The 13,836-nt window shown below is 44.7% G+C and overlaps 2 protein-coding genes across 3 annotated transcripts in view; one reads left to right on the forward strand and one right to left on the reverse strand.

Annotated features, from left to right (window-relative positions):
- The window catches only part of FAM217A (family with sequence similarity 217, member A), an 18,298-nt gene extending 13,563 nt beyond the window's left edge, over nucleotides 1-4,735 (reverse strand). Inside the window, 5 exon segments of the mRNA XM_011962626.1 lie at nucleotides 70-83; nucleotides 206-229; nucleotides 232-289; nucleotides 2,971-3,064; nucleotides 4,360-4,735. Of these exon segments, the coding sequence (XP_011818016.1) occupies nucleotides 70-83; nucleotides 206-229; nucleotides 232-289; nucleotides 2,971-3,030 (156 nt within the window). The 5' untranslated portion in view covers nucleotides 3,031-3,064; nucleotides 4,360-4,735.
- The window catches only part of LOC105526592 (chromosome unknown open reading frame, human C6orf201), a 57,923-nt gene continuing 48,806 nt past the window's right edge, over nucleotides 4,720-13,836 (forward strand). Inside the window, exons 1-2 of one of the 2 annotated variants that reach the window (XM_011962625.1) lie at nucleotides 4,720-5,183; nucleotides 12,680-13,059. In XM_011962625.1, coding sequence (XP_011818015.1) covers nucleotides 12,867-13,059 — 193 coding nt within the window. In that variant the 5' untranslated portion in view covers nucleotides 4,720-5,183; nucleotides 12,680-12,866. The remainder of the gene's footprint in view (nucleotides 5,184-12,679; nucleotides 13,060-13,836) is intronic. The other variant, XR_001004100.1, reaches the window with a different exon arrangement.

Here is a 13,836-nt window from a genome sequence, read left to right on the forward strand (position 1 = left end):
AAAGAACATATTTATAATTTTAAAATAGTATGTTTTATGAATACTTTAAAACCAAACGTTTATCCTTACCTTGTTAATTTTGCCTGAAATGTGTATAAAAAATGACAATTGATACTTACATAAAACTGATTATATTCTAAACAAACCCCCTTCTCATGTGAGTGATTCTCTCACAGCGTAAGTAGACACAGCTACGATTTCTTACCACCTGCCGCTCTATCCCTTCCAGGGGGAGGGTTTTATCTTCAGGAACAGGTACTTCTGAATCCAAACTCCAGGGAGATAAGTTCTAAAACAGTATTTGTTTTAGGATAAACTTAACATTAAGAAAACATAAAAACCTCCGTAATTTCACACGTTCTTTGGGTAAAGTATGACAAAAGGCACAAAGCTTCATGACTCTCACCCCTCATTATAAAGAACTTCTCAGCATCTTTGAGGAGAAAGCAATTTTCTCTTAACCAAGCCCTTATCAGCTTGATAACACCTATTGTTGAGGAATTAGAAAGGCTTTTACAATAATTTGTGGTTTCATTCACATTTTGTTAAAAATAATAACACACAGGTTTTCAAAATTGATTTTTAAAATGGAATAAAATGTCCTGTTCAGTGTGTCTCTGGAACACAATCGTGCATTAATCAAACTTTCTATATCTGAGTATCAGATCTAAAAGCCTATAAAAAGCTGGGTCTGGTGGCTCATGCCTGTAATCCCAGCACTTTGGGAGGCTGGGGCAGGTCAGGATCACCTGAGGTCTGGAGTTCGAGACAGCCTGGCCAACATGGTGAAACCCTGTCTCCAATAAAAATACAAAAATCAGCCGGGGGTGGTGGCACACACCTGTAATCCCAGCTATTTGGGAGGCTGAGGCAGGAGAATCGCTTGAACCCAGGAAGTGGAGGTTGCGGTGAGCTGCAATCACACCACTGCCCTCCAGCCTGGGCCACAGGGTGAGACTCTGTCTCAAAATAAATAAATAAATAAATAAGATTTTAAAAATGAAAGCATATAAAAATCTTTCCATCAACCACAGGAAGTCTCTAACCCTCACATTATATTCCGCACTAACCAGCCCACTACTCATTCTGGCTTCCAGGTGTGGAGAAACACTTAGGAAATATTCAAAAGAAAGCCAAAAATCAAAAGGGAAATGTACTAATAACAACTGAGTATTTATGTTCCAGACATTGCGCAGAGCACTACGGGGGAAAATGTGGGAGGTGTGTAGAAGACTGTAACAATTTATTCTGGAAAACAGAAAGTGAAGAGGTGATTCGTTTATCAGAAGGTAACTTTTTAGGAATGAACCCAATTGTTTTCTGTCTCAAAAAAGTATTGTAAATTAAACTCTAAGCAAATGAAATGTTAGGTATTATTAGATACAATCTCTTCATTAAGGAGGAACAGAGAGAAATAAGCTTCAAAACAGCATGAGGATTTAATTTATCCACAAAGAGATATCTCCTGATAGGAAGGGTAGTTGAACATTGGAAGGCAGGCTGCAGATTAGCTTTCTCTACAGATTTATGAAAAATATAATACAACTAATACTCTGCTCTCTGACATGATATGTACAAGGGCTAATCTCTACATGAGAATCATCACCTGGGGAGGTTTTTAAAAATAATTGTTGAGAAAAAAAATCCTGATTTTAAAGAATGACGGTGAGGGCCAGGCGCGGTGGCTCAAGCCCATAATCCCAGCATTTTGGGAGGCCGAGGCGAGCAGATCACCTCAAGTCAGGAGTTCTAGACCAGCCTGGCCAACTTGGTGAAACCCCATCTCTACTAAAAATACAAAAATTAGCTGGGCGTGGTGGCGGGCGCCTGTAATCCCAGCTACTCGGGAGGCTGAGGGGAGAATCCCTGGAACCCGAGAGGCAGAAGTTGCAGTGAGCTGCGATAGTGCCACTGCATTCCAGCCTGGGTGACAGAGTGAGACTCTGTCTCCAAAAAAAGAAAAAAAAAAGAATGAGGGTGAGGCCCAGTTATTTGTATTTAAAAGATCCTTTTGTAGTTCACAGCATGATGACTGGGTTTTTATGTTCATGAGTTAGATGTGCCCCTTCAAACCTTTTTACGATATCTGGTGGATTTTTAAGCTTTTTTCAGCTATATAAATCCTGGTACTCTTATATGAAATGAAAGTGAAAGAAGCATCCTCAGTTGATGAAACTGTGTTGTTGCAATTATAAAATAAAATGAATGTAACCAGGCCAGGCATGGGTAGCTCACACCTGTAATCCCAGCACTTTGGGCAGCCAAGGTGGGTGGATCACTTGAGGTCAGGAGTTCGAGACCAGCCTGGCCAACATGTATCTACTGAAAATACAAAAACTAGCCGGGCGTAGTGGCACATGCGTGTAGTCCCAGCTACTAGGGAGGCCGAGGCAGGAGAATCGCTTGAACCTGGGAGATGGAGGCTGCAGTGAGCCGAGATCGTGCCACAGCACTGCAGCCTGGGAGACAGAGGAAGACTGTCTTGTCTGTAAAACAAACAAACAAAAAAAACAAAAAACAACAAAAAAATTTAACATAACCAAATTGATCAACTGGTAAAGAAGGTTCATTAACTAAACATGAGGTCTGACAGTGTGCAAATTTCTTAAGAGTTGGGACTTGATCATGCTTTGTGATATCCCACCTGCCTTACCAATATTTTTCACAAAGGGCGTGTGTGTGAAAACAAAGGAAGTGAGCACTGCCTGGTGGATAACAAGGTAGCATCTTTAATGAAGCCAAATTGCAACTTGAAATGTTCGGCATTTGGAGAAGAGCTGGCTAATTTTTCCTTTGTTAAAAGAAATAGAAAATTGCCATTTGCCGTTCCAAACGTGCCAAAAGGAAAACAGGATAAACTGCCCACGATGCAAAAGCAGCAAGGGCATCACTGCAAGAAAACGCCAAGGGAGCTGTCTTAGCAACAGGAGCCGCTGCCCGAACACTCAAGTTCAACAGCGCCTGCCATACCTCCTGAGAGACGTTTGACACACGTAGGCTGATGGCACAGTGCTCATTTCTTCTCCCCATTTTGTTGTAGCTGCTGCTCTGTTTCCTCAAAATCCTATACAGATTGTGGGACAGGCACATTTATGAGTAAGGGTCAACATTTATAAAAAAGAAAAAGTGTGAGTTTTGATTTCCCATCTAAAGGAGGCAAGAGAATGCTTAGAAAGCAGAAGAGAGGGGCTAGGCGAGCAGGGTGAGGGTGACAGAACGAAACCAACCAGAAACAAGGGGTAAGCCTGACTCAAAGGGAGCACAGACAACAGCAAACTAGCAGATCTCAGAACAGAAGATTAGGAAATCGAGATCAGAGGTGAGAAAGCAAATACCAGCTAAGAAGATGAAATACAAATTGGAACAAACCATGGTGAATTATCCAGAACTTAGAAAACAGGGGCACAAAGTCTCCTTTTAATCATTCAAAACAATTGCTCCACTTGAAAGCAGGATTGAACCCTTACAACTAGGCCAGGCAAGCACCTCGTGCATATTTCGGAGACACCAAATCGCCCCCTGGACCAAACAATATTTTCCATACCAATCAGTCAAGGTACCTAAAACGTTTTAACCCACTGCCGTTTAAGGTAAAAGAGAACTCTAAGGTAACAAGCAAAACAGTCACTGGATTAAGGTATGGCTATCTGGAAAGAATAACTTTTTTTTTTTTTGAGGCAGAGTCTCGCTTTGTTGCCCAGGCTGGAGTGCAGTGGCGTGATCTCGGCTCACTGCAACCTCTGCCTCCTGGGTTCAATCGACCATGTTGGCCTGGCTGGTCTCGAACTCCCGACCTCGTGATACACCCACCTCAGCCTCCCAAGGTGCTGGGATTACAGGCGTGAACCACTGCGTCTGGCCAAGAATCACAAATTAAAGCCACCGCACTAATCGGTCTATCTGCTAATGGTTTACAATGGATTGTCTCCTACAGAAAAGTGTAGGAAGAAATGGGAGATTTAGTTTAGGTAGGTTTTCAGCCAACACCGGTATGGGTCCACCGGGTGTGTGCGTGCCAGACACTGGGTTTGAATGCAGGAGGAAGGCGTTGCTGAGCAGGTGGCGCTGCCTGGGGCCACTGGGTGTGTGTCAAGGAGGAGGGCATCCAGTTCCTGGAAAAGGCCACCGCACCTGAGGGACGGCCCTGGGGACCAAGGGCGCCTTGGGTACTGCGAGCTGGGGAACTGGAGCTTTAGGGGCTGGAGTGCGTGAAGGCGCGTGTCTCAGGGAGCTGCGAGGCCCCCGGGAAGAGGAATCGCCGTTTCCTCCCGAGCTGTGGCCGGACTGGGTGGGGAGCCCAGTTCCAGGGGTAGCAGGAGGGGGCTGCGGGATTCCCCGGTGCCGGGGCTCTTACCCCACCTCGCCGAAGGCCCAAGTGTCCTCCCCGGCGTTCTCTCCTAGTGCGCCGCCCCGAGGCCCCAGCGCCTCCGCGTGCGTGGCTGACGGCTTGGAGGGCGCCCCCTCTGCCTCGGCCAACCTGCAGCGGGGGACAGAGAGGGCGGCGGGCGGCCTCGAGCGCAGCCGGGTAGGCGGGGTAGGGACTGCGAAGCCCGCGGGCCGGCGCAGGGGTGGGAGTCGGGCCCAGGGCCCAGGCGGGACCCAGAGAGACCTGCCGGGGCCGGGGCTGCGGCTCCGCGGGCTTCCCCACCGGCCGGGTCTCCCGGCAACTACCAGAGAGCGGGGGCGCCCCGGGAAGCCTCGCGTTCCACCAGGTCCACCGGTATTCGCGGGCCGCGGAGTCGCCGGCGGCCGCCCAGGCGCAGAGCCTCTCGGGGGTCACCCGGCCGCCGAGCCCGCGGGACGCACGCCGCCGCCACGGGAGCACAACACGCCTCAGGCCCCCTCCCTGCGCCCCGCACGGCCCCCTCTGGGGCTGCGCAGCCCACTCGGCCATCCTGGCCTGGGGAGGCCGCCCCGGGCCTCGCGGGAAAGCCTGAGCCTCCCGGGCCTTCTTGGGCCTTCTCTGACTTTCCCCTTGGCGTCCTGGACCTTCTGGGACCTTCCTGGGCCTCCTCGGGCTTCCTTGACCCTCCCCGGGCCTTTCCGGAGGCCTCCAGGCCCTTCCCTGGGCCTTTCCAGGCTGACCTCTCTGCAAGATGGCCAGTAGGCCTCTGGGACCCGGGGCCTGGCCCACCCGCCTCAACTCCCACCGCCTGCTCACATCAAGCCAGGAGCACCGCCCAGTACGTACTCCTCCAGACTATGCTAAAATATAAAAGTTATATCTGTGCTTGTACAATATATTAATTAACATAGAAGAAGAGGCATCTTTGTTGACACCAAGCCCATCCGGTCAGTTTCAGGTCCGTCGTCTGCCTTTCAATAGGAAGAACAAAAGATAATTTTTTTCTTTTTTCATGTGGAGGATACATTTAAATCACAAAGCCCAATTTTGTACCCCTAAGTGCGTATCTCTTATTACAGCTCCATGAAATAAGTGGAGGGGTGGGGGAAGAATATCTGTATATCTAGTTAGATATATCTACATAGCTATCTCCCCCACCTTTTGATATAGAGAAAAATTCAAAACAAAATTAATTCTATATGTAAGTACAGCAAATGAATACTAAATATCATATGGGGGGGATGAGATCACGGCCATACCCCTTTGAGAATCTCCCCATAAAAATGCACTTATATACCACATGTTGAACACAATTTCAAGGGTTTCTCAGGTTCTTTGATCCCTGACCCCGACTCTTTCCTCTGCATTTCCATTTTCTCCTCAGAAAGACCTTCCCTTTAAAGAAGCCCTTCCCACCTACCGCCTACCTTACTCTACTTCATGACACCCTGTTTTTATTTTCTTCTTTGTACTCCTCAGAATGTAGCTGTTTACTTGTTTGTTTTTGTGTTGCCTGTCTCTCCCCCGTAGAGTATCAGACTCCATGTGGGCAGGGGCCTTGCCTGTCTAGTTCATTTCTACATCCCAACCCTTTAAAACTGTGCTGGGCACATAGTAGAAGCAGAGTCGTAGAAGCACAATCGATGTAAGTGAATGGACAAGATCTGTGCAGGCCTCATTCCTTGCAGGCTCCTTGGAGGTTTCCCTTCTAGGCCCTCTCCTCCTTCGGCTGTTTTCCATACTGCTGCTCTGAAACACAGACCTGCTCAACTGCCTCCTAATGCCTGAAGAAGGAAACCTAAATTCTGCAGCCATCCTTTAGGTATCTGCTCATCATCTTCCCAGCGCCCACTTCATGTCAAGCACATCGGACATTTTACAATTTTCCTAACACTCCTCCAGGGCATACATCGTTGTTACTCTTCCTGTCATAGTACCTCCTCTTTATCTCCTTTTTTTTTTAACCTGCCTAAATTCTAGTCAGACGGTTCTAACTCACAAGTCATTTTTCCTGATTGTTCAGGAACAGTAAATTGCCAGAAAACATAGAGAAAAAAAAAGAAAAAGAAGACAAAAGTAAGTTGCTATCTCCTCCAAGATCCCTACTTGGTTATATTATAATGATTTATTTACAGTCCCTTAGTTACATTATAATTATTCATTTACAACATCTCAGTCACTTTCTTTTCAACATCTTGAAGGTGATATCTGCCCATATTCTATCTAACAGAGTGCCTGGCATGTAGTAGGTAAGGCACTCAATAAATGTTTGAATTGATTTAATTATTGCAAAAATAGTATTCTCTGAAATGTATGGTGTGGTGACTATATGCCAGGCATAGTGCTGAATATTTTATATGAATTAACCAATGTATATGCCTAATAATCCAATAAAGCAAGTACCACTAGTTATTCCTATTTTCTTTTCTTTCTTTCTTTCTTTCTTTTTTTGAGACAGAGTCTTGCTCTGTCACCCAGGCTGGAGTGCAATGTGTGATCTCGGCTCATGGCAACCTCTGCCTCCCAGGTTCAAGCAATTCTCCTGCCTCAGCCTCCCTAGTTCCCTAGTAGTTGGGATTACAGGCACTTGCCACCATGCCCGGCTAATTTTTTGTATTTTTAGTAGAGACGGGTTTCGCCATGTTGGCCAGGCTGGTCTCGAACTCCTGACCTCAGGTGGTCTGCCAGGCTCAGCCTCCCAAAGTGCTGGGATTACAGGCATGAGCCACTGAGCCCAGCCTAGTTATTCCTATTTTATAATTGAGTAACCTGAGCCTTAGATGTATTATGTAATGTTTCCCAATTTACAATTACTAGAAATATTGGGGTTCATGTATTTCCAGCTATTGCTTTCTACAAATATATCTAGCTGGGAAATGTTCCCCGCTCTTGAGACAGAAATTACGTGTGCATGTGTGTGAATTCCACATATCTGGCTTACACATTTCCCATCTTCCTTGCTTTGTGTTTCTGTTCATGCCTTTTTTCTGTTATTTCACAACTCAAACTGATTCCTGATCCCTTAGAGTCCTTCTGAGATTTGTCATCCATAAATGCATCGTCTAAGATTCTTTCTTTTCCTTAACAGAACTTATTCTTAAAAATGTTCCTTTCATATTGTCACCCCCACTCAACTGGTCTTCCTTTCTCTGGAGACTTTTGAATGCTTTGACATCAGCATCAAAATCATGGCTGGCCCTTCCGTCATTGCTAAATGTGCACGGCCGTGGTGGTGTGAAATAGGAAAGCAACAACTTGGAAATGGTGCCCTCTCCAAACCCTTGGGTGTGGTCTGGCTCTGGCCCAGTGTAGGGTTGGACAGTGGATCATTTTCTACAGCAGCTCAGACCCAGCTTAACATCAATCCCAAGGCCAAGAAAATGCACCTCCCTTCTGTTGGGGCTCAGAAAACAGTTCCCCAAGATGAAGCCTTAGGAAATAGCCTCAGAAGCAAAAGTTTTTCTCTGACCTTCTTCTGCCCTTCTGTCTCTCAGTGCTACTCTCCCTCCGAGGCTAGCCTGAGAAACTAGAATCCCTCTTTTCCAATGCAAGTTACAGAAATCAGAATGCTTTTTTCCCAAAGCCAGCCATGAAACCTAAAAATATTACTCTAATTTTCCCTTTGCCTTTCTGTGTAAAAACTGGCCATAAAGAAATTATCTGACCTACCTTGTTTGACTGTAGGTCATAAGACCCCCATTCCAGAGAGTGCCCTGCCCCATACCCAGAAGGAAGGAATACTGCTCAGAGAGGCCAAGAAGAGTCTAGAGAGACAGGCTTTGCTGGGTTCCCACACTCAGGCTATTAGCATTAGATCAAACCTTTTCTGTCCAATCGTATTTTTACACAGCTGTCCATACTTTGTTGAACCTAAGCATAAAAATGGAAACTCTCGCCTGTATTTCTGAGTTTTCATTCTGTACACTCCCATGTATAAACACATGCTAAATACATCTGTATGCCTTTTCCCCAATTACTCTGCCTTTTGCATGTTGATTTTTCAGCGAATCTTCAGAGGGCCAAGCCCTTGGCCCCTGCACCTCCAGCCATCTCATGGCCATTCCCAGGATTCAGATTTTAGTGGTAGCCTCAGCTTCCCTTACTTTAAATCTGCACCTCTTTAGCTGATCCTGAGTGAAACCATTCTTTCAGAAACACAACAGGATGAGGCAGATGCTGTCTATCTCAGGCATTTAGCAAGCTCTGCTGCGCACCTCAGTTTCTCCTCCTATAACATAGGCGATGACATTGACTACCACGTAACTACTTTGGAAAGCACCTTGCGATAACATTGCTTTTCATTGTCCTGAATTACGCAAAGATATGTCAGTAGCAACATTACTTAGTTTCTAATTATTCTGGAGGGAAAAGGCTTCTATTTCAGTCTGCCTCCTGCGGTATCTTTCACCTTTTGATATTACCCATGCATTTGTCCTCATCTTCCTTTGCTGTTCCCTTTAGAATTGCCAAGATCATTACTGGTCATGTACAGTAGAGTCTTCTTTTTTTTTTTTTTTCCTTTTTGAGACAGAGTCCCACTCTGTTGCCCAGGGTGGAGTGCAATGGTGCAATCTCAGCTCACTGCAACCTCCGCCTCCTGGGTTCAAGTAATTCTCCTGTCTCAGCCTCCCAAGTTGCTGGGACTACAGGCACATGCCACCACGCCTGGCTAATTTTTTTGTATTTATGGTAGAGACGGGGTTTCACCATATTGGTCAGGCTGGTCTCAAACTCCTGACCTCAGGTGGTCCACCCGTGTCGGCCTCTCAAAGTGCTAGGATTACAGCTGTGAGCCACTGTGCCCAGCCTACAGCAGAGTCTTGTTCAATATATTATGTAACATTTTCTGAAAGTTAGGACAGTATTTTCTAATTAATAATATGCAGTTTTGTTCTCAAATAAGATGCTAAGTCAGTGGGAAACATTTCATTTCAATTATGAGCAATTTGTATTTAGCATATGGTTTAGCAATCTAGTCTTTTTTTTGTTTTTGCTTTTTGAGCAATTGCTTTGTCTTTCAGTAGTGGCTAATTTATCCTGATTTAGAACTCGATTCTGTGAGCATTCATCTTAAATATACCTTCTTGTGTTTATATAATTCCTTTTTAAGAAATATCTATGCAAATATTTCTAATTTGAAGTTTTAAAAATTAACCTTTAACAGTCTGCTCCCATAGCAATGTCCTATTTGGGAGGCCATTGTTTTGTTGCAAATAGTTAAGAAATATTGTTTAAAAACTATTTATTCCTAGAACATGTGATAGTGATGTATGTGAACATATTTCCAAAAGGAAGCAAAATAAACACATCAATCACTGAATTTCACATCTGCATATGTTGCAGCTAGTGCTTCTGAATAAATTCTCAATCATATATTTTCTCCTTTGTTTTGATTTAAGACTTGATTTCTGCCATTTGAATTGCTTCATAAGCCTTTCTGTTTTTCAGATACCTATACTCTGTAACTCTATTTTCCTAGCCTTATATCACAAATTCACTTTAAATTTTGGTTAACGTTTCAGTGTCAGAACTTACTTTCTGGTGCCAGGAAAGGTGTAACTTGAAGTCCCTTTCTGGTCGTCAGACCCCTCCCACCTTATTTGTTGTGAACGGAACACTTTCTTTAGAATGCTTTCCTTAAAAAACTTGGAGATCATCTTCTCTCTTTGAACATTACTGAACACCTTGCCTTCTGGAAGCCAGCTGATCTTGTCACACCCACCATGGCAGGGGGGAAGAAGAAGGTATTCAGGAGACACAGAAACCCTCTTAGGAACAGAAAAAGGAATTGCATTTACCTGAAAGTCATGAATAAAAGATCAGCCTAAGTAGAAAAACAACCCAGAGTCATGCAGCTGCTGCGCTGTGGGATCAATTTAGTTAATAACACACTGCTAGCACCTCTGTGGGCTGCTGGCCCGGCATAGCAGCTCACATCACAACAAGAAAAGACTTGGGAGAAAATAATAATATGTTAAAAGTCCAGTTTTGAAAAGGTAAATGTATTAGCCACTGAATAATAGAATTGGAAGTAAGAGGAATACAAAACAAAATACAAAATGAAAGCATTTGTTCCATCCAGGAATATTAGTACCATGGGCTGAGGCCTGGTTGGCACAGATCAAGATCACACAGCTGGTTAGCAGCAGAATATTTGCCAGGCGTCATTCATGACACGTCTCTCTTAAACAGTGTTCTTTAATCACACTGTAATTAGAGAAAATGAATGAGATTGATTCCTAGAAGTATTATTCATTGTAAATATATATATGTGTGTGTAAAAAATATATATCCATCTGATAGTTTATTTAAAAACAAAATTTAATAATTGTGACCGACTTCAGATTTCAACCAAGGTCAGCATGCATCAGATAACCATAAACATTCCATCAGTGGCATTGGTATAGTCATTGAGAGCATTGACTAAGAACATATGAGTCCATTTACATGGAGTGTAAAGAATTACATTTTAGTAGATCACTTCCTTGGCATGTTGAATTACTTAAAACATGGTTTGTTGTTTGCTATTTATATAAATGAAGGTTTAGAGGAATGCACTCAACTTTGCTTGGAAGAAAGAAGCCGGGGATATGTCTTCCGGCTGCCAGAATACTCTACCCCACTTCTCCCCACCAAAAACACCTGTAAACTTATGAGAATCAGATTGAATTCAAGTGGTTCTTGTTAGTTATATAACATATTTTAAATATGTCCTTGCATTTAAAGTATTTTTTTTTCAAGTTTGACTTTTTGAGTTTGCAAGTTGAAAGTTAAGAGATGGAATAGGCCAGACATAGTGGCTTGCGCCTGTAATCACAGCACTCTGGGAGGCTGAGGCAAGAGGATTGCTTGAGGTCAGGAGTTGGAGACCAGCCAGGGCAACATAGGGAGACCCTATCTCTACAAAAGAAAAATAACAAAAATTAGCTGGGTGTAGTGGTGCACACCTATAGACTCAGCTACTTGTGAGGCTGAGGTGGGAGGATTGCTTGAGCCCAGGAGGTCGAGGTTACAGTGAGCTGTGACCACACCACTGCACTGCAGCCTGGGCCACAGAGAGCAAAATTCTGTCTCAAAAAGAAAGAGAACGAAAGGGAAGGGAAGGGAGGGAAGGGGGAGGAGAGGGGAGGGGAAGGGAAAAAAGAAAGAAAAGAAAGCCGGGTGAGGTGGCTCAGGCCTATAACCCAGCACTTTGGGAGGCCTAGGTGGACAGCTCACCTGAGGTCGGGAGTTCAAGACCAGCCTGACCAACATGGAGAAACTCCATCTCTACTAAAAATACAAAATTAGCTGGGCGTGGTGGCACATGCCTGTAATCCCAGCTACTTGGGAGGCCAATGCAGGAGAATTGCTTGAACCTGGGAGGCAGAGGTTGTGGTGAGCCAAGATCACGCCATTACACTTCTGCCTGGGCAACAAGAGCAAAACTCCATCTCAAAAAAAAAAAAAAAAATACTTGTATAGATATATATATATATATGCATATATGAATGGAATTTTATATTTGCCGCTCTGGCCACTAATGTATCATATGGTGTAATAGTGATACTTTAATAGTCTTGGCCAAATGTTTTTAAGGTTGGTGAAAAGCTGGTCCAAGCTCCCAGATTTGCCATAGCATGCTAGGCTCACACGCCTTCTCTGCTTCTCACCAGCCTGCAGTGTGGTTCTCCAGCTGGTTCACGAAGAGTAGAACAATTATGGGGAACCTGGCTCCTGGTAGAGCATGCTGAAATCCAAAAGTAGCTGTAACAAACTCTATTATTTGCATTTTTGTTCTAAATCTGATAGTAGTTCTTAGCAGCTTCTATTTTGCTCTGGGCTGTGCTATCAAGTGTGGTGATTTAAGATTATTTAATACTTCTATTGTTCTGTGCGTTTTGGTCTACAGTGAAGAATGGCTTCTTACCGGAAAAGCTCCAGTTGAGCATTTGTTTACTTTGTTTTCTTGGTATTAGTTTGGATAAGAACATAAGAAGCAGTTTGGCTTCTTACCTGTGTTAATCTGGGCATTTGCTCAGTTTTGGAGGATGAAGCTCTTTCCTCGGTTATGCTGAGGACTGCACTGATGTAACCACTCTCTCTTGGGGCCTGGTAGGTCTGTGGAGCCTTAATTAGGTACATACTGGGAGCAAGGCTTCCACAAAGTACCAGATGGGAAAATATCACCGGATATGCGCGCCCCCACTTTCCCCTCTTCCTTTTAGCAAAGCTCTCAGTTTTCCCCAGAAATGGTCCATGTCCAGACACAAGACTGGAGTTTCTGCCAAAAATCCCCGAATGACTTGGCAGAATATTTTCAATGGGCTGGTTTTCTCTGCTTTGAAAACGTAGGAAGAGCACTCAGGGTTCCGGACCAATACCTGGGCCATTGTGACTCTCAGAATGCCAGGCAATAAGAGATCAGAAAGCCGGTTCCACTGCATCTTTGAGATGGAGGAAAGCTTGCCAGGAGAACAATTGCACATCCCTCCACTCCTCACGTTCTCAGTTTGATCTTCTCTGTGATGCAACCAGTATCATGAGAACAGCCAGCAGCAGCTCCAGCATGATGAAATTTTCACTCCTTGACAAGTGTGAGAAGCCGAAAAACTATGCCCAGCCAGAAGTTTTGTGTCACACCTTTGACATGCTGTCTAACCTCCACAAGCTGCTTCCTAATCACCTAATGGAGACGCTTTATTCCTACAGGAGTGAAGAGGACAAGAAAAAATGTATGTGGGTAGAGGGTAGGCATGAGTTCTTTTCAGTAAGCATACACTTTATCTTGATACAAACTGCCTCTACTTTAAGCCGTAAGTAAGAACTTTTACTCTTTATTTTACTTAGTTTCTTTTTATTATTTTTTGAAATGGGGCTCTCACTTTATCCCCCAGACTGGAGTGCAGGAGTGCAATAATCATGGCTCACCACAGCTTCAAACTCCTGGGCTCATGTGATCCTCCACCTCGACCTCCCCAGTAGCTGGGACTACAGGTGCATTGCCACCACAATGTCTAATTTTTTAATTTTTGTAGAGATGCCCCCCAGCCCCCCACACCGCCATGTTGCCCGGACTGGTCTCAAACTCCCAAGCTCAAGTGATCCGCCCGGGCGGCCTTTGCCTCCAAAGTGCTGGAATTCGAGGTGGGATCCCCTGCACCCGGTCAGAACTCGTTCTTTACATTGTCAGGGTGATTGGTCCTCTAGACACACGTCCCCATCCATGGGCTTCCAAGCTTATTCCGGAATGTACTCATGTGCTGATTATCCATTGCTTCTTCATGTTCCTTTTGCATAAATCGTCTTTTGTGAGCCAAGTTAGGCCTGACCCTCTTCTTTTTTTTTTTTTTTTTTTTTTTTTGCGACAGAGTCTGTCTCTGTCACGTAGGCTGGAGTGCAGCGGCGCAATCTCGGCTTACTGCAAGCTCCGCTTCCTGGGTTCATGCCGTTCTCCTGCCTCAGGCACCTGAGTAGCTGAGACTACAGGCGCCCGCCACCACATCCGGCTA

The sequence above is a fragment of the Colobus angolensis genome, unplaced genomic scaffold (genome assembly GCF_000951035.1).
Source record: "Colobus angolensis palliatus isolate OR3802 unplaced genomic scaffold, Cang.pa_1.0 Scaffold6, whole genome shotgun sequence".
NCBI lineage: Eukaryota > Metazoa > Chordata > Mammalia > Primates > Cercopithecidae > Colobus > Colobus angolensis.